The sequence below is a fragment of the Meleagris gallopavo genome, chromosome 7 (genome assembly GCF_905368555.1).
Source record: "Meleagris gallopavo chromosome 7, MGAL_WU_HG_1.1, whole genome shotgun sequence".
Taxonomy (NCBI): Eukaryota; Metazoa; Chordata; class Aves; order Galliformes; family Phasianidae; genus Meleagris; species Meleagris gallopavo.
In genome coordinates this window covers 2,033,868-2,054,937 of record NC_139410.1, presented here as the reverse complement: position 1 = coordinate 2,054,937, position 21,070 = coordinate 2,033,868, and the positions used below count along the sequence as shown (strand labels likewise).

At 40.6% G+C, this 21,070-nt stretch overlaps 1 protein-coding gene across 2 annotated transcripts in view; it reads right to left on the bottom strand.

Annotated features, from left to right (window-relative positions):
• Positions 1-996: 996 nt before the first annotated feature.
• Positions 997-21,070, bottom strand: part of SLC40A1 (solute carrier family 40 member 1) — a 42,554-nt gene continuing 22,480 nt past the window's right edge. The window contains exons 1-8 of one of the 2 annotated variants that reach the window (XM_085228825.1): positions 15,467-15,753; positions 15,260-15,327; positions 10,874-11,033; positions 9,968-10,083; positions 9,514-9,640; positions 6,296-6,538; positions 5,146-5,811; positions 997-4,196 (exon numbers count right to left, since the gene is read on the bottom strand). In XM_085228825.1, the coding sequence (XP_085084951.1) occupies positions 3,877-4,196; positions 5,146-5,811; positions 6,296-6,538; positions 9,514-9,640; positions 9,968-10,083; positions 10,874-11,033; positions 15,260-15,327; positions 15,467-15,512 (1,746 nt within the window). In that variant the 5' untranslated portion in view covers positions 15,513-15,753 and the 3' untranslated portion in view covers positions 997-3,876. Of the gene's footprint in view, positions 4,197-5,145; positions 5,812-6,295; positions 6,539-9,513; positions 9,641-9,967; positions 10,084-10,873; positions 11,034-15,259; positions 15,328-15,466; positions 15,754-21,070 lie in introns of those variants that run through there. The other variant, XM_085228826.1, reaches the window with a different exon arrangement.

Sequence of the window (21,070 nt, the reverse complement as noted above, 5' to 3'; positions counted from 1 at the left end):
CTCTGAAACATCAATGCTAGGTTTGAAAAAACTATTTGAAAAATAAAAGCAATTGAATATTCCAAGGCAAAACAATGAAGTGTGTAGTAGACGATATTCTTGGCCTTCCACGGGCATGCCTTACAACTCCACTACCTAGTGAGCAAGGCAGCACACCGAACAAGTGGAGCAGACCCTATCTTCAATCATCCTACCTTTGGCTGCTGAGCACTGATTTCCACAGAACCTTGGAAAACTCAGCTTTTCCAAATGTGAACATATAAATCATGAAAAACACTGGCACCATCAGATGAAAAATTAAGGACTCCTTTCAGCCAAGATGATGTTATTAAACCACAAAATATATTAAACAATACCGTTAGAATTCTTTTGCCGTACCTGCAGGAGTACACCTACAACAGAGTACTACAGAGTATTCTAACACTTGACTAACGTTCTCAATGGCAGTGAAGATGAGCAATCCTTGAAATGGAAGTCAATACCTCAACTTGAGCACTGACATTTCGGCAGCTCCCACTATGAAGTGACAAGTCACTTAGCCTGCCACTACCAAGTCTGATACATGCAAAGCCTGTACTTTTAATCCCCTACATTCTAATTTCCACATAGCAGTAACTAAGTATTTTAATACCAAATAACTAATAATTCTAATTTTCCCAGTGGAATAACATAACTGAAGACAAACAAAGATATCTTTCTAAACAACTCTGCAGGGTAAAATGGAATTGGTTCAGGAAAATCCTATTTAACAAGTGCAGTATCCTTCCCATGGCTGACTACAAGCGATCATACACCTTATGTGGCAAGCACAAGTCCTGCACAAAATAATCAGCTGAAGTATTTTTCAAGATTAATACCACAACTTGCTGTTTCCTTTCTCCTCAGTGCTTTCTGTTAGTGTTTCCATCCCATCGCTATGGAAAACCTTCATCTATGGGAAGAGTATTAGATGTAGCACACCAAGATGAATGCAAACTGAATAACACAGGACAAATATTTCTTTAATGCAAATTTATTCATTAGCTTTAACAAGATTAATACATAAATCAAAACTATGTCCAGCATAAGGTTGTATAACAAAATAGGCTATTTTGGAAATATTGATTTCTAGTGTGTACATTTTAAGGGCAGTATCCATCCAAATTGGACATATTTAAAAAAAATAAATAAATACAAGGCCAAAATGCTTACTTAATGAAAGTCTTGCTAAGTAAGACTTCAGGCTCCACATCGCTTCAAAGCACTAATCAGTACAGGTGTCTGTGTACATTTTTAAGACATAGACATTGTTGTGCCCAAGCAGCGTTTGCTTCTTCAACATCTCATTCCCGATTCGGTCCAAAGCATACATCTCCAATTTGGACCTCATTACTCCTCACAAAAGCTAGCATCCATGTTGCTATTCTGTCCTTTAAGATTGTCTTGCCTTCCAGTCATATACCTGCACATACAAATCCTAGGAACAGTATGCATACAAAATATGAAGGACCAGCCCCCTCCCAATACTACTTCTTTGGTTTGAGATCCAGGCTACAATACCTAGTGGGACTATTTGTGAAACAAACCACTGTTCTACTGAAATAAGGCTACAATCATCTTAAAAACAAAAACACCACTTTGACAATAGGAAAGAAGCCCCCAGATCTATTTCCCTGTGTATTCCTGGGGGGCAGCCTCCAGGGAACTGCATTTCTACCTTTGTTTCCCTGCAGGACAGCTAGTCCATATATATGCTGGCATTTAGATTTTCCTCCAAGTACAGTACAGAAAAACCCAGGCTACCTTTGTTTATATCAAGCAATATTAAAAATTGATCCAAATTTATATTATATAAACAAGACAACAAATTTGGAAAAATCAGACATTTACTACTTGGAAATTCCTTACTGGTTCAACCCTACTCTTCTACCACACACTGTAAAGCTAATTCTTTGGGCATCTGTATTTTACAAATCTAGATAAGCTTGCTTTATTTTACTTCTGACTCAAGCTTTGCTGACAGCAAAGTTCCCTTTTGCCTATTCCTTTTTCCCTATTCCCTTTTACCAATTTACATACAGGATTGAGTCACATAAAGCTCTTCTAATTTACAGATTTTACCTTTATTACAACAGAAGAAAATCCAAAAGCTTGGTCAAAATATAAACAATTATAAACCTAGTGAAAATATCCCTGAGAACATTTCAGTGACATATCAGTAATGATTGGTTTTGGTCCATTAGAAGAGAAAATTTACTCCTTCACAGTTCTAGAACTCCGAGGGCTACAATTGGGTTTTATATTGGATTCCCATTCATTCATTTTCATTCCCCTTGCAGAATACCGTGAGACAAAAGCCACTAGAGGTTTTTTTTACATTCCATTTAGGTAATTGTGACAAATTTTGAGATGGCCCAGATCCAGCCCGATGTAATGCTTGAACGGTAACGGAGTTTACAGTCTTACATCCCAGGGTTGAGGTTTGGCAACACAGATGACTGCGCTAAGGACGGTACCTAAAATAAAAACCTTCAAAGTGATGCCACTTACAAGTTGTGTCAGCAACAAGTGAACAATATCCTTCGAGGTTTTGCACATTTCTTATAACTTTGCAAAGGAACATTTCACAAAGATTTATATTTAGAGCCATACTGTCCTACCGTAGGAAAGCTCAGAACGCTAGAAGGTTCAACTGTACTGAAAAAGTGCTTAGAATATTTTTCACAAAAGTGCACAAATGGCTAGTGACTCCAAAAGCATTGTGTTAGTACACATGTAGGGTCAACTAACACAAGAACTTCTAAATCACAGGACGAATCATTCTCTGTTTCTCTTAAGCTGCTTTAGAGGGCCACACAATCCAACATCTCACCAGTTTGTTCAAAACAAGTGAAAGCTCACATAAATGTAAAACAGATAAACGCAAGCAATCCATCTCTTCTGCCTGGAATACACATTATTTTCCAATAACTAACACTTGAATAGGGTTTCTGAATACAATAGCTTTTGAAATAAACTCAAGCTGTTGTACTCTGAGGCAAAGGCTAAATTAGCCCAGACTTGAGCTTTTCTGTACCAGTACTCCTGACCTTAGTACTCTCTGCTACATCAAAACTGAGCAGACTATTCATTTGCAACTAGGAAAAAAAAAAAAAAAAAAGCCATGCTTTATAATGTTACAGTATATTAGTAGCTTCTGCTAAAGTGAGTTTATGTTCTACTTTATGAAGTGCAACACTGTAATACAATATCTTGTACCTATAGTTACTCTAACTTTGAGGAAACATGCAAAAAAAAAAAACCTACACAGGTGTTTCTGTAGAGTTAAACCATAAGAAATACAATACTAGACATCTGTTCCAAGAAAGCGTCAGAACAAATGGATGCCTTCAGGAAACCAAGAAGGACATTTTAAGCCTTTTGAGAAGGCAGGGGGGGCAATACATGGAATGGGAGACGCTTATGGAAAAGGGAAGAACACAAAACCAAACATGGTACATCAAGCTTTTTTAAAGCAACTAAACAGTCTTTTTTGCTCAATGAGCAAAATAACTGTTTGGAATTCAAGGAAAAGTACCTATGTTTAACTGCTGATGGTTATCACGAGGGGCAGGACAGAAGAACAGATTCAACATTGTCTCACAATCAAATATTGGATATGATATCCAGCTTTGCTTTGGAACACCAGATGTTAAGATGCAATGGAGTTGTCCCTGGCCAAAAATGAAAACACTTGTGTGGGCTCCTTTAAGACCAATGAGTTCTCTTGGGAAGGCTTCCTTTTATGTTTAAGTTACGCATTCAACTCTACAGAAACGCCTTAGGCACGGTTACAAAAGGCAATATGTGCTTAACCATGATATTAATGTATGAAGTTAGTACGAGAAGTGGATCCTTTCAGACAGTAGAGGTATTACCAGGCAGTGAACTATCAGAAACTGCTTTGGGATCAGGAGTGCAACAAGCAAGAAGTTGTTTTCCCAAGCTTTTCTGAGCAAATCTGAAGTACATTATGTGGCCCATCGCAACAAAAGACACAGAAATAAGCACCAATAAACCAAAAGCTTCTGGATTGGGGGCCAAGATGACCATGATGAAGTGCAGCAGATCGAGAAGATAATTCATGGAGTTTTGGACACCGTTTATGATGCCTCTTTCAGATTCTGCCACATTTTCTTGGAGCAACTGTGTGACAGTCAAATCAAAGGACCAAAGGCCTATGGAAGAAAAACAGAGTTATCGATCTAACAGAGCTTCTCAAGGTAAGCTTTCATTAATGATACAACCTAATTTATGCTTCAGAATAATCACTACTGCTAAAAATACACAAGTCAGGTCAAACTAACCTCCCTTCAGAGTAGAATGGATTTCACACTTGCACAGCTGTGAGCCATTTATTTTCCTTGAGTAACGTCTCCTGAACTAGTACTAACAGATCAACACACCAACTTTCCTGTCACATCTTCCTTCATCACATCTATTAACAACGTTTTGCTCATCAGTAATAGCTATTTTACAGCAAGTTTACCTTGCAAAACAATTCTTACACACGACCCTAGTATTTTCCTCCTGCAAAACTCACCAAAAGCCACAGAAATTCTTATAGGGTACAAAGGTTCTACAATACTAACACTAGATTACTTGTCAATTAATTTAATTAAAAAAAATAAAATTAAAAAAAAAGCTAACATACAAATCAGAGTTGCCTCTTCTGAACTCTTTTGTTGGTCACAAGTTTAAAGATTTGACCATTTATTCTGTGGACTAACTTGGTGAACTGTGAAAATTGAAGGTATTTGTTGCATAGATGTTTGGATCTGTTTCCTATCAACAAATAGTTTCATTTGATTGGAAAAAAAAAAAAAGAAGAAGATCTTTTCAGAGATGAGTTAACAAAAAAAAAAGTCACCTCCAAGTGTGACATTTTCTCACACTGGAGCAGAATCATGCACAAGGAGTTAGATGTGCAACCTTTGCACCAGCAATGCTAATAGAAGATAGTTTCATTTGCATGTTAAACGTAATTAATTCATCTTAGATTTGTAATGCAAAACTTACACCGTAGCCTACAGTTCTAAACTCAGATTTGCATTTCATGGACAGGTTTTCTAAATTCTAGAATTTAAAACACTCAATGTCAGATGTCAATAGTGACAAAATACTCACCAACTCTAGCAGCAATGACTCCTGCAAATAGGAGACTAACAGAGATTAAAGGCACTGGCTCGGGACTCATCTCTGGGTCAGTGTTAGCAGGAGTAGCAGACCCGTTTAACAAGTTGGGCATTCCAGTTGCAGAAGCCACTTCAGGCTCACCTCCTAGAGATGCCATAGTAGGTAATGGCTCATTTTCAAACAGCCTGGCACTGATGTCAGCAAATGGGGAAACAGTCAAATCCAGAGGACTTCCAGGCATGAACACAGAGACGACACATAAAACCAGACAGGATAACTGGGCAATTCCAGAAATAAGGCCTGTACGGATCAGGCCACATTTGCGACGAAGCCAGGTGAAAGCTACCGTTCCCATGATTCCAGTGATTGCTGAGGCACCCATCAGGAGGCTTAGCACAGAACCACTCAAACCCTGAGTGTATGCATAGCCCGTAGTAATGCAATCAAAGCCCAGAACAGTCATATACAGAAATGCAAGACCCATGCCTGCAAGAAACACAGGCTGGTTGTAGTATGCAACCCATCCATCACGAAATGTGATGAAAGGTTCAGCAACTCGGGCAGCGCAGCCGACTTCCTTCTCCTGCTGGGACTCAAAGCCAGTTACATCTTTCTCAACAATTAACTGCACTCCTTCAGCAGGTTTCATGTCATTCTCTGCAAACAGAAATGCAACCGTTAGATACATTCCTGCCCCCAAAACTGCAGAGTATGAACTGCAAGACAAGTGTTTGCAATAAGTTCACCGTTTCAGAAGTTAAATCAGTTAAATTTGGTAATCAATCAGTATTCCCCTACTTAGATAAGGGTCTTAAATCTGACCCATACAGTATGATCAAGCCAAGTTTCTTTACCAGTTTAAATTTCTGCTTCTTCAGTGCAACACCGCTAAGAACGAAGCACATGGAAGAATGCTTCAACTGACAAACTTGTTACTGAATCCTGTTTCCATAAGGAATGGATTCCTTATTCATTCTTCACGCACTTCAGCTAGCATTAGATGGTATTTTAATACAGTTTTGTAACCAGAGAAAGTAGGAAATATTTAAGCATCGGTGAATATCATGTTATGATCGTATAGCATTGAATGATGTCGCGAGAACAGTGTGGACTTGAACAGTTACATTTGTACTTTCGATACCTTTCTTTACATTCAGTTGTTTCAGTTCTGATTCTTCAACTTTTGAACACTTGAGAGCCAGAGTAGGAGTTTTCTGATAAACCTTCCATAGCAGCAGGTATTCCACGCACATCGACATCAGGTTCCAGCCAGAAATGAATCCACAGCCAATCATTGGGGAGCCAAATGTCATTATCTGACCAACTGCCATCGGGGCCAAGATATTGGTCAGCTGATCAATTCTTCGTATCGTGGCATTCATATCTGTCAGAACGATTGTATAAGTTGCTGAACACTTATCGCAAAATATTCACCAACATATTTGAGAATTACAAAAATACACACATCAAGCTAAACAGCCGTGACTCAATTTCAAGTGATTTCAGTGAGAATAAAGACTTGCTGGAACTCCTTTAAAGTGTTCCAGGATCAGAATTAATATCGAGGCCAATCTAGGTGTTCCTGAGCCAGATCTCTCCGCTTTCAGTTTTGCCTAAATCCACGTTCAGGATTCTGGGTTTAGAGCGGAAGCATTTTCTTGCAGGCAAATGAGTATTTCACAAGACCACCAGCCAGCCCTACATTCAAGTGGCGCTATGAAATCCTGAGTCTCTCTAACACGCAAACACAATATACATGACTCCAGAAACCATACACGGTAGAATTCATCCCCGAAAAGATAATTTGAGAAACTACAGTCTCCCTCCATTTATTTCTAATAACTGGTGACCACAGCACCCAATGTGATAGCTGCAGACCTTTGAAATGGCTTTCAATTTTCTTATCGAGTCACATTGCTAGATGGCAGCTGTACACTTACTCAGAACTTACTGAGCAAAGTCCTCCCTCCCTTCTGTTCCACATCTGGATGCCTATGGTCAAAACAAGTAGTCCATTCTTAGCATGAATACATCTTACATTTGGCTGCGAAGGATGAGATTTCTGCCTGCAAATCAACTTCAGCCATCACACCCTCTAAGTTGCTTCAGGCTTCCACTGAACGGTGCCACTGCTCTGCCCTTAAGAGCTGCTGAAGGCTCTATGTTTTCTTGCACACTAGGGCTTCGGGCTGCTTAGAAGTAACTGATTTTAGAGTCCTATTGTGAAAATAAAGCTTACGAAGCGAAGATGAAATTAACAGTACAAAGCTGCTTTACTAAATCTGTCAAGATTTGTTCCTTGTCATTCAAATAAACAGTTAGGTTATTCAAGATAGTATTGAATGGACTTGGAATTCAAACAATTTCACTGATATTAATTGAGATGAACAAGTTCGAGTCTTGCAAACTATTTGGCTTCAGAAGCTCCAATAACAAAGCTGTCTTATATTTGGATAAGGTTAGTACTTCCAAACTCAGGAGAGCTACAAAGTAACCTGGCTGAACGAAAAAAATAACGAGTAAGAAGGAAGAAGGGGCAGCCAAGGCAATTAATACTTGCCTCCTTTACTGATTTTTTTTTTTTTTTTTTAACCAGGACTGCTCTTTGAGGAAACCTAACAGTGCCGAGTTGAACAACATCTTCTGCAAAGTCAACACTGGCACTTCTTTAGTTCAATTAAATGTAAATTGAAGATCCCTTACGATTCAAGATAAAGCAACCCTATCCAGCCTGAGAGAAACTTGCTTTTAAACAGATTTGGTGAACCAAGCTGCTTAGTCTTTGCTTTCTTGTATTGTTTTTTTTTTTAATTGCGTTGCAAGAAAATTTCCTGTAACATCTTGCCTGTATCTTCAGTACCAGACACAGTGGTCATGAAAGTGTGTGAAGCTGTGAAGTAACACAGAGGCAGAACTGCCTCCCATGCAGCAGTTCTCTGCAGGTGTGGCCTGTACCTTATCTCATGTGCAGGAGTACAGGGTTTGGATACACGATTTGCTGAATAAGAATTAACACAAGAAGAAAGGTTAATGAGAACCACTGGAACTTCAAAGCTCCTAAGGACAGATCAGATTTTTCCATTTGTGATTCACACACATAAACAAAGTTAACAGTACTGCTGCTCTGCAAAACTCATGATCTAAAAAGGCACTGCAAGGGCAACGTAAGACTTCAGTGGAGAACTTGTCTCCCTTTCATTTCAAAGTATACACTTGATGCACCTAAGGGCTGACCTCTCCTGGATGCTTTGGTAAAGTAAAATTCCTTCCTTAGAGATATATTAGAGATTTATTCTTTATGAGTAATTTAGGCAGTTTGCAGCAATATTAAAGTCCAGAAGCTGAAATGTTGCCAAGCTTAGAGGTATCCAAGCTCCAGAAGCATCTCAGACTTGGAACTTTCAGTTCCCTTGTTACCTCAAGGATCTATAAATGCCTTAGGAGGTCAAGCTGCTCTATGCCTTGCTGGCACTTCAGTATCAGTTCCTCTGTCTGGGAAGGCTTTTGCCTCTGAATTGCAAAAATTTAGAGCACACCCAAGTTCATCACAAAAGATGCCACTTCCCAGGCTTACATGATTTATCATTATTTACACAGCACAGCGTAATGAACACCAAACTGCAGCAGAATTTGCAGAGGAACTCTTTCACTCCCCTAATACTGCCACACCACTGTGCAAGAGAGGGGGGGAAAAAAAGGAAAAATATTTACAATGCCGAAAAAGATGAAGTCTCGACTCTTAGTATCAAAGATAACAGATATCAAAGAAATACAGAGTCTTCAGATACAAGTGAAGAAGTTTTCTTAGGGAGTTCAACACTGAACATGAAGTTTCAGATGCAGCTGTATGCACAGTATCTCTTATCTGCAGCTTCCTGATCCACCTACTTCACTGTTCTGGACTTCATTCCTATATATCTCTCTTTGATCCCTATGTAAGGAGCCCAGTTACACAACACAGTTTATTCCAGGGACCTAAAAATAAAGTATTGCAACACTTGGCTTTCAGTTCCTGAAAGTTAAATAGCTTTCCTATTAAACACTGGGTATTTGATTTAAGAGTGCGGTGCATGTTTATTTAGTCAACAACAAGAAAGATTTCCTCTGACAAAGCTGCAGTTGGACTAAAACAAGGACAAAAGAAGTTGAGGGCTACCAAACTGTTTTAGTCACAACAGCAACTTCTGATGTCTGTAAAAATAGTTCAGAGCATGGGCTGAAATAAAGGCCCTTTTTTTACTTGCTGTTTTCTCATAGTACCAGGAACTCAAAGATGTTCTATCCTTCATAAAATTCTAGTCTGAAGTCAATCTTGGAAAGTAAGACAATTTAAAGTATTAGAAAGGCAATGTATTTCACCTGCCAGTTTGCTTCTGTCTTCCCCTGCAACCACAACAATCCAGTCCCTCTGAATTGTGATCGCTGTGGCAGTGCTGGCCAAATTAGCAATATTTGCTATCGTGATAACCAGGATATAGCACATCGTCTAGAGAAATGGGGGGGAAAAGTCAGAAGGTGAGAAAAGCGATAAAGGGATCTTCGCTCCTAGCTTGTAAAACCAGAAAAGGCTTTTACATTTGAATCATATATTCCACTCTTACTGTTCGACTGTTACTCTTCAGACAGCGTGATCAAGCCTGCGTTATAGTTACTAAAAGCAAAGAGTCATTTGTTTCCCTAATTAGCTGCAAGTTCTATTTGTCACTTACAGCCCGCAGGAACAAAACAGAGTAGAAAAATAAAAACTCAGTCTCCCACACTCCAGTAGAGTTCTTCACACATTATTTCCTTATTAGCAAATTTGAGCACTCACAAGAAGCCATCCGTGGTATAAGGTCAAAAGCTGTGTCTTAAACAAGAAGACAATCATCAGGATAATACCACACAGGATGACGGATGCATTCTGAACAACCAAGGATGTCTGGGCCACTGTTTTAAATCAAAACAGAGAATAACAGTCATTAACATAAAAAATTAAACTTAGACAAATTCTAAGAAACATGTAAAGATTCTTTAGGCATTTTTAGCTTCCTATTCTGCTCACTCAAATATGAGATACAAATGTCTTACATTCTTGATTTTGAATTTTCAATTGTTTTAGAAAATCAGCTTATGTCTGATGCAACTTCACAGCTAAAGCAGTATCCAATTAAGCCTTCCCACCCAAAAACAAAACAAAACAAGAAACAACTATTTAGGTGCTGACACTATTTTAAGGGGATAAAAGGCTTAGCTTAAGCTTCTATAATTTACTGTCAGCGTAGCATGGAAGTGATTCTATCGTGTGAACCCTTGGCAAGTGCCAGCACGTATGAAGAACGTGCCATTACACTCTAGTCCAGTTTAAAAAAATACTTCTAACTAAGAGAAAACACTTGCATTAAGTGCAAGGTCTTTTTATCTAGATAGAAGACAAGTAACACACGCCATGCTAGTACTAGACTGTAAATAACTTGAGCAGTAGTTTTTACTTTAACCCATGGCTTCTATCTCCTGTATTTCTGTAACTCTACATAATGTACAAGCTTACCTAAATAGCAAATATCACAATCAAAACCACCCACCTCCTGTCTTTGAAACTTTTTTTTTTATGATTATTACCACTCTCAATCACTATACTCAATAAGCTCAGCAATTTCAGAAGTTAACTCTAACAGCTTTGCCTTTTGACACTAATTGAGTCTGTCCTTAAGTAAACAGCCTTCTTCGGACATCTAACCTTTGAGCCTCGAGTTCTTGTCCACCCAGTCTCCAATAATGGCTCCCAGAAGAAGAACTGATCCCGCCACAACCAGTCCATAGACTGCAGTCAGGAGCAAGCTGTTTCCATAAAGTTCAACCAGGAATACAGACACAGCAAAATGCCACATACGATCTCCCTTGAAGAGTAACAGAAAGTACACACACAGCATTAACATTCGTACTATTTGAATATTTTATTAATGCCCTGAAAAATAACTGTATGAAAGTATCAGGTGCGTTACACACACAGGGGTGGGCTTTTTTGATAAATGCATCCTATTATCATTGCTTTTATCACAGCATCAATAAGATCATCTGTCCTATTCAAATGTAGCTTAAGCTTAAGCAAATGAGGTAAACTTAAGCTCAAATAGAAAAAAATCTATATATTTGAAATTCTTGATAATACACAACCATGCCATGTGCAACCAGCCACACCTAACAAGACTCAAAACTTGCACAAAGCATCCAGCAGAGCTCACCTCACCAACAGATTTAATGATTATCAACATAACGTAATACTTGATAATACTCATTCAAACCTTTTTTAAGCAACAGCAGCAAGTCAAGTCAAAGCAAGTCACAAATCAAGGGTTCAGTGTTGTCCTCAACATCCCTAAAAGTTAACTTCAGTTTCTTCAGCCATGGCCAACACTGGTGTATTACTAAGAAATTGAATACCAGAGCTTGTTTGGCCTATAGCAACACTTTCGCTTGTAGTACAAAATTTGTACGTTACTGGTACCAAAACAGCAGGCAGAAAAGAAACTCCAAAAGCTGAATTTGTGTACATGACATAGTTTCCATACTATTCAAAACACCTTCAGATCTGTTACCAAAGATAACTGTGGCTTGCTAATGAATACATAAAGATTTTCACATTGTCATATGGTGGGAGTTGGAATCTCACATTTCTAAGCATCTATAAGTACACTACAGAAGTGCTTTATTTACTCTAAGGCTGTTTGTTTCATAAGGATACCTAGCACTGATCTTACGTAGATAAGAGACAAAACTCTTTTCTTCTGTTGTCTTATCTAAAGGAAGCAATTGCTATGTGAAATAGCAAATAGCACAAATTTCTAAGAACCTCAAATAGTATCATAGAATCATTAAGGTCAGAAAAGATCTCTGAGATCATCAAGTCCAATTGTCCACCCACCACCAATATTTCCCCACCAAACCATGTCGCTTCGTATAACATCTAAATGTTTCTTAAACACCTGCAGAGACAGTAACTCCATTACCTCCCCAGACAGCCTATTCCAGTGCCTGACCTCTCTTTTAAAGAAGCAGTTTTTCCTAAAACCCAATCCAAACCTCTTTGCACAACCTGAGGCTATTCCCTGTTGTCTTAATGCCGTTACCTGGGAGCAGAGGCCAACCCCCACCTCACCACAGCTTCCTTCCAGGTCGCTATAGATGGCAATAAGGTCTCCCCTGAGCCTCCTCTTTCCAGACTAAAAAAGCTAAAAGGTTATACTAAAAGGTTGGAAGATGCAATAGAAAACCTCCTACAAAGCAGAAGTCTGACACATCTAACCATCAAGTAACGCAGCAATAAAGAGATATAAGATACGTGCTATTTTAAGGGTCAAAATAATTGCAGATAGTTAGATTCAAGTCTTCAGTGTAGCACAGAGACATGCAAATACTTTGGCTTGTAATGTTAATGGAGTAACCTGAAGGAGGTTTCTTCAACCTGTGTAAACACATTTCCTTTGCCATGGGCAGAAAAAGAGCGGTACCCCAATTACATGAGAACCAAATTTCATGCCATTTTGATTAGTGTGATTACCTCTTTCTTAAGCTGGAAGAAAGAGTCGAAATAATATGCTTACATTCAAATTTCCTAATAGAAGTTGCTGTCTTTTTCTTTACGCAGAGATGTTTCTGTTGCTGAATTTTGAAGAGAAATTAACTTAGCAAGCACTGAAGTGCATGAAAGGTAGCAGCAACAGGCATTACTATCAGAGGGAGAAACCCAATTTCATGCCATATTCATAGGAAGATTACCCTGACCCCAGTTAGATCATGATTCTGCTCCACAACTCATTTACAGAGTCTATGAACTCTCTTCATCCCTAACCAACACTCACCCAGAGCAATGTGGCCAGGCCAGCCACAGTGCAAACTTCCAGACAACTACAGCTATCCCTACCTGGAAACACAGGTTTTCTTCAGGAACTAAAATGTTTGAAGAGCAAGCAAGATAAGTCAGCACTGCAGAAGAACATTATTAGCAAATTACAAAGGTTTTAAGCTGGGATCCGATTTCAAGCTAAAATTTACTTACAACAGTAAGTACTGCCTTCAGAAATTAGTAAAACCTTAAATAATTAAATCCTACTTGCCGTAATGTGAAAATGTCAACTCTAATGTCTAATTCTAATTTCTAATTTCAACTATGGCTGATCAGCTTCACCAGCCTCTCAAAGACATGTCTTGCTCTTCTGTTAGAATTTTGTTACCCAGCCAGACGGAATGTCTGTAACACTGCCCCAAACCTGAGGACAAGCAGCAGCCTGCTGACAATGCTCCTGAGGCCAGCGGAGCCATGGGCTGTGCTGAGGAGTCACCACAAAACTCTTGACAAGCGCGAGGCCCAGCATCACCCAGTAGAGACAGTTTGATTCTGTTCCTTTAGTCCTGAGCAACAGACAGGAATGAGTTAAGTACCTAAAGGCAGCAACAGGAGGTCTCACACACCAGTTCAGCAAAGCCAAACACACATTCAAACGTTCTACTTACAAGAGCCAAAAAGATATGCAGATTGCTCAAATTTGAAGAGGTGACATGTAATCATTTACAGCTTCTCTGTATTTGGGAATGGCTTAGTAACAAAGAAACCAAATAAGCTCTCTCAATCACAGCAAAACAACATTTCCACTTGGGGACATAGTTTAGAACAAAAAAACACAGTGGTTTAAGTTCTGAAGAAAAAGGTGCTTACTTGCTGTTCCTGTTAACGCTGTTACACTAAAGTTTTGAAGATATAGAAGGTGCAGTCCTGCAACAGTGCTGCCAAAACAAGCCATGTTTCTGCTGTTTCGGCAGATTTGGTTCTCTCTCTTCCCTTCTTTTTTTTTTTTTTTCCTCCTTTTGGGGGGGGGGGGGGGGGGGGGGGGAGAGTGTTTGTTTTAAGTCAAGGTTTTCAGCACAAAGGAAAACACACAGGAATGAGGAGTACAGTACTAACATTGCTAACCAGCAGAACAGCCACCCTGCCGCCCGTATCTGTCAGGGCACATACCACTGCTTCCCAGCTCCCCTCTGTCACCTCTCCTGGCACACTGGGAGTAGCCTCACTGCCCAGCTCCAGCAGGCTCTCAGCCGGGCTTCCAGCACTTCCAGCTAAGTAACTTGCTGGCATTACCAACAAGCTGCTGCAGATAACAGCCCTGGACTCTACAGAAGAGCAAACCAATCAAACACTGCCACATTGCTTCTTCAATAGCATTACTTGCTAAGATACTGTCCTTACTTTAAAAAGCATCCAATTCTGCACCAAGCAGAAAAATCCTCCCATTAACAGAAGCACCAACATGATCTGTCGAGCTGGTAGAAGCATGGTGCTGCCAATGGGGCACATGGTAGCACAGCTGTGCAGCAGCAAGCTGCCCTATGCTGCACAGCGCACACCACCATCCAGCCCGCAGCCAGGGCTGGAAAGAGAGCAGGAAATGATAGGGGAAATCACCCACTTCTTCTTGAATCAATCCAACTGAAGCAGACTTACGATTATATTACAAGGTTATACGGATTCTTGATTTTATTACATAGAATCAGATTCTCTATTTTTTTATTTGTAGTTTAAGATTATTGAACTGTAACCTCAAGTTAGTAAGAACTGGCATACTAAGCTGCTTTAGTACACAAAGAAAGCATTTCAGCAGGTAAGTGTTTTGACAGAGCAAACTGGCACTCAATAGGTTTGCTACTGAAACAAAGTGTTTCCTATCAATAAGTGCAGGCAGAAGGAGCCCTCTGAGTCCAAGCACAGTGGGCTGCCATTTGCATCCTACAGTGGACCACACCTCACGCCTCACACTCTGAACTTAACACCACAAGGAACCTGACTGGTTCTGCAGTTATTTAAAGCATAAAGGAAAGCAGAATTCTGCAGATATCGAATCGGGCCCTCATAAAACAGTGAGTATTGCTCTTCTGCGCAACTAGAAGCTGAGCTCCGTATCTTATAAGGACTACAAAAGCTTTCGACGACAAAGTGCAGTAGCAAATCCTCTGTCTCGGAGGCGTAGCGCTGTTCCGCGACCCTTTCTCGCTAAGTGCCGAAAACGCGCAGGTAAGTCAGAGCCGGATCAGCAGCACCCCACCTCCGGCAGGCCGGTGTCCCACTTACCCAAGTGGACAGCGCATGTCCAAGGTAAAGCAGAAACTTGGCAGACGTGAAATAGCCAACCAAGGCTCCTAAACGAGAAAGAGACAGAGGCTGAGGCCGGCCGGCAGCGGCTCCCCGCCCTCGCCGCTCGGGATCCGCCGCGGCACTTCGCCCGCCCCCCGCCCCTCCGCTCCCGACAGCCGAGCGGAGCCGCCGCCGCGCACTGACCGCAGCGCCGCCGCCGCTCGCCCGCCGGCCCGGCTTCCCGCGCCATGCCGGCCCGCTCCGCCGGAACGCGACGCCGAAAGGAGAAAAGGGGGGACGCGCGGCTTCTCTCCGTGTTGCCTTCCCCGACTTAGCTAGCACTGTAGCTGAAGTCGGAAAGCGCTAGCCTTATGCGCCGCTGCCGGCGGGACCCTGCGGCGCGGAGAAGCCCAGCGCCGGCCCGGGGGGCTCGACGCGGCTCTGCCGGAAGCGCGAAGGCTGCGGGCTCGGAGCCGCGCCGCGTTTTGTAGGCGGCGGCGGCGAGCACCGCCCCGCTCCGCCCCGCCCCGGGGCGGCCCCGCTCACTGCTCCGCGGCGGGCCGGGAAGCCACAGCGGCCGTGGCTCGCGGCGTTCTCGTTCGGTTCGCTCTTTCTTTGTCCCCTTTTCCTGACATCTTTCAGAACGCCAGATTCTCAAACATTCGAACGCTTCATGAAGCTGAAGTTGTGAGATGAGCACCGAGTATCGCAAGACTATGGCTCGCACGCCTGTAAATGACAGTGCTCCCAATTGTTTGCTTTCAAAAGGCAAATTAAACTAACAAAGCCTATTTCACTGAAAGAAGCTGCTCTTATAATGAAGATGGTGAATCCTTAGTTTAATGCTAGCTTAGATCAAGTAGCCTATTTCCTACCATGAGATCCCTCCTCTCCTCTCCTCTCCTCTCCTCTCCTCTCCTCTCCTCTCCTCTCCTCTCCTCTCCTCTCCTCTCCTCTCCTCTCCTCTCCTCTCCTCTCCTCTCCTCTCCTCTCCTCTCCTCTCCTCTCCTCTCCTCTCCTCTCCTCTCCTCTCCTCTCCTCTCCTCTCCTCTCCTCTCCTCTCCTCTCCTCTCCCCACCAGCAAAACCAGCGTTTTTATAGACTTAGGAAATGGTCAAAAATAGTCAGAACCTGAGGATCCTCAGAAAATATTTGAGGAGTATCTGTTCTGTCCTTCTAAAAACTTTGTGACTGTTCCTGCTCACCAGGGCTGAAATACATTTTTCATTGTGTAGAACTGCAAAGTTCCTTCCTCTGTGTGTGAAATCTTTTCTCTCCCTTTCCCCTACTCTATAGGCCGCCAAATGTCTTACATAATAGACCAATAGTCTGTTCTGGTTTTGCCACTCTTGTGACCCTGTTCAAAGTATTCGTTGTATTAATTAGATGACTTTCTACGCATGAATCACAGTTTATCCTTTGCATAAAGGGGAATTATCTTGGTAAAAAATAACACAAATAAAAATTCATATAAACAGAGGAAGCCTGAAATTACTACTTTCATGGGACTGGCCATCCCAGACAAGTTAAGTGCTTCTTCCCATGGAGTTCTCCTTAGAAAAAGCACAACGCCTTTTCTCACATTGGCTTAAAAAATGTTCCTGATTGCTTGTCTCATATAGTCAGGCTGCTTAAACTGTATTCTCCTTTACTAACAGATAAAAAAAAAAATCCTAAAATCTTTCCTAAGGTTTTCTTGAAACTTCACATTTTAAACTCCCATATTAGATAAATAATCTAGAGTATATTAAAATCACCTGGTACTGAGCTAGTGTCACGTCCATTTCTCAACTGCCTGTCCTTGCACCTTTGCTGGCAGTTCAAGTGTATCTGCAAGCAGAGGCACTGAACGAGCTCTGTGTTCTTCTGGCATCTAGGTGCCTTGCACCTTAAGCAGCGAGCTCCGTGGCAGCACTGAGAGATGCCTGTGTGATGCCCGGTGGCATTTCTGGTTGCTGATACAGTCTAGTAACTGAATGAGATGGATCTGGGCTCTTACCTAGCCTGCCTGCTATTGTACCTAACACAGCAGCAGCAGAACTGGATCTTGAAGAGATTTACCCTCTGTACAGTAACAACAGGAATGCAGACCAGAAAAGCACTGCTGGTTATACCTTTCTGTAGCTGAAATCACACAGTTCTCCTGAGTTTGCCCCTACATGATCTTTCTCCAGGTGCTCGTTACACTGTCTGTGCCCAGGTTTTTTTTTCCATAAGATGGGAATCACACAACATTCCTTACAATGCTGACCTCAGACATTAGCTTAAGCCCCTTGATTTTTACATCTACAAAGATGCTAAAACCCAAAGATTCTTATACTTGGACTTACATCTCCAATAACTCCAAATGTTATTAGATTTCTTTGCGAATATTTTCAAATGAATTTGTGACTGTTCTTAAAGAGGCAAGTCTTGCTACTGGAGGACTGGCTCCCAGGAGTTTTGCACCACAGTATTTACAGATTTCAGATACATTTAGGGAGGTGTTTTATAGCTGGAAGGCATGCAAGAGGAGTTACCTGTTTTACTTGGTATAGACCAGACTCAGCATTCTTACGGCAGTAATTTACATAATTGGAAAGCAGTGGATTTGAGCCCAGGCCTGACTAATTGTCACTCACAGAGTGGAATTGGAGACCAAAAAAAATTGAGATTTTGGAGACATGAGATGCTGAAAGATGTTTGTAGATGCAGAAAGTCTGCAAATAATAGTTACTCAGTTTCCAGAGGTTATAAACAGTAGGGTTCAAATTTTCCTTTACAACAAGGGCAACCAGTATGTGTAAAACCATGGATTATGTTTGCAAGGGTTGACCAAAACTATGGGACAACCTTACTATGCAGATAATGCCGGCTTTCCACCATTCACTGGAATGTACACGTTTGTGGGCAACCCAGGAGCCTCTTCTATTGCAAGGCCAACCCCAGCCTACTTATTAACTTACCTACATCTCTGCTTTTCCCTAGGAAGATGTAATTACTTATTTCATTATTGCCTTTTCCAGATTATTAGACAACCCCAAAATAATTTATCTTTGATTTGTTTGTTTTTCAAGTGAGGAAAACCCTTTCAGAATTTCTATTAGCTGTGATTGTAGCTATTATAAAGGCATTTCATTCCTAGTAGAAATCTCTCAAATCTTTACAGCCTCCATCTGGAGATGTGCATGAATCAACAAAACCTGTATTTATGTTATAGCCTGCCCAGTCAAAGTTTTTCATTGAAAAAAAAAATCTTTAATTCCTTCTGCTTTCTTCAGAATATGATAAATGTTGTCTCTCTAATTATGAAGAATAAAGAAATCTAACTATTGGAATAGTTTAAAATTTTTAAGCTTCAGATTAAATCTACCAAGATTTTAATTCAGAAGACACAACTGTTCTTCAGAATGTTTCTAACGAGACACCTGTCCATAAGTAAGAAAGTCATCCTACATTTAACCCGCCTGGCAGAAAGGACAACTCAACTACAAGATGTCAACAACAGAAAAGGTTTTAGCAGCGGGTAGGTGCATAACAATGATGCAAAGAATACTCAAAGATACACTTCCAGGAAAGACACGTCTTGAAAAATAAGAAATAATATGTTTGGCATTAAACCACTGCCCACATCAGTGGCAGCAGGTTTCTGTACTTGCAATAGACCTTCCAAATCTAGAGCAACAGCAATTTTACAAAATACTTCCAACAAATGTCATCTTGGATTCAACCAAAGAGGTGTGAATAATAGTGAAAGAACTCATGTAAGCTCAGATATTACACTCAGCTGAGAGGTTTCATGATGTTTAATTATTGTGATGCTACCATTCTTCATAAAGTCTCCCCTCTTAGTGTGCAAAGTGGTTTTTTTACTCATTAGTTTACACAAGAAGGTTTTTTAGAGGCTGAAGCACAGAACCCCTGACCAAGCTGGTCCCTGCTGTGACTCAGGAGTGGAGCACCGTGGCTCTCTTGCTTACAAGCTCATCCATCCAGCTCTCAGAACTAACATCTCCGTACTGGCTGACACTCAGAGTCCAGAACTCGCACAACATTTGCACCGAGAATCAGGTGGGGATGAGCTGGAGAAAAGTCTCTTAAGTTTCTTAGGTTTCATGCTCCCATTCAGACAGAGAGCTTTTGACTCAAAAACCATTATTTTCACTAATATCTAGGTAACTTGAATATCTACACATATCTACATTAAGGAAATGTCTAATCTCTCCCACCTTTCTCTAAGATTCATGGTGTTATGTGTCTACCGGTACCTCACTACCAGTGATGGATGCTTGTGACAAACCCTTGTAGGGGAACCATTTAGAGGCTCTAGCAAACTCAGAATGTAGCAGTTTATTTGGGTGGGATATGATTGATGTCGTTTATATGAAATTCCCAATGAGAAGGCTAAATCCAAGACATAAGTAATGGAAGTGAGGCGTGTAATGGAAGTAATGGCCTAGATAGTGAACAAAATAACTTGTTTAAAATGCTGTTACCTGTGACAACGTGTTTTAGAGACTCCTTTTGTCAGATCATTTTCAGTCATAAGCAAACACTGTACCCAAAACACAAACAGCATCTTTTACCAACTGAGAAAAAAAAAAGAAATCAAAATAAAGGAAAACACCTGATCTACTAATAACAAGTGAATGTTTCACACTTAAATGACAGCAGTGACATTTCTGCAAACTCCTTCTAACGTACTGAACATTAACTCTCATGAGTGCAAAATTATTGACTTGAATTTGAACACTTTGTACTGAGCAGGAGTCTGAAATGACTCTCAGGAGTGAGATAATGGCCTATTTGCAAGCCAAGCTCATATGGTTTAGTTTTCTTAATTATAACTTGTTGCAATCCGTCACCTCCAGGGTGTCACTGTTCTGTTACTGAACAATGCGATGATGTTGAAGAAACAGTATTTGGTTTCCTGTCCATATTTCAGTAGGCAATAAGAAAACATTTAGATTTGTTATTTTCCCTACAGCCATCTAACACCTATGAATTTTGGTTTCACCTTTTAGTTCGGCATTCAGGAATTCTGACACATGCAATTAAATCAAATGTGAAAGAAAGTCAGAAAGTACTGGTATCTCTTAAAAAACACCCTATTGCAAGCAGAAGGTATTCTCTTGTGCAACTCCCATGGAAGATTACACTTCACATCCTTAAGATAGTCAGATTTTGACATCCTTGTTCACCTCTCTGTATTTAACATCTACTGGTTTCAAGGAAAAAAACAAAATCCTAGATTTAAGAATGTTGAAAGACTTTTCAGAACAGAAGTGAACTGGAGAATAAAAGCTTCTTATGACCTGCATTAGTTGGAACTGAACTGTCTGTGGTATGAGTGATCCCACAGCAGAAAAAAGGAAATCCTTCAGAAGAGCTTCTTCTGTGACATCCATGTGCACTATCAATTTCAGTTTCTGAGTGTGCTGCCCATCCTTACATAAACATGTTCAGTCTTTGGAGCTGACAGTCTCTTATATCTAAATTAGCCATAGTTTTAAACTAATTTTTTGGAAGGCAAAGCAGAAAGTACAAGAAAAACATTAAATTAAATGAGAAAATAAGATTACGCCTGGAAATAAAATAATCCGCTCTGCAATTATAAAACTACCATCAACCTCAAAAGCCATCAGTTTTGTCAGCAGCGGTGCTGCAGGTGGATGAAGATGAGTGAGGCCCATTTGGAGTACCCTACATGAACAGGACTGCAGTGGGACACAATACTTAACCAAATCCATTTTAGCAAAACCTGCACAGAAGATTTTAGTGTGCATTTATAGGTATGAGAAAAACGACTTGTGCTACCACCTGAGTGTA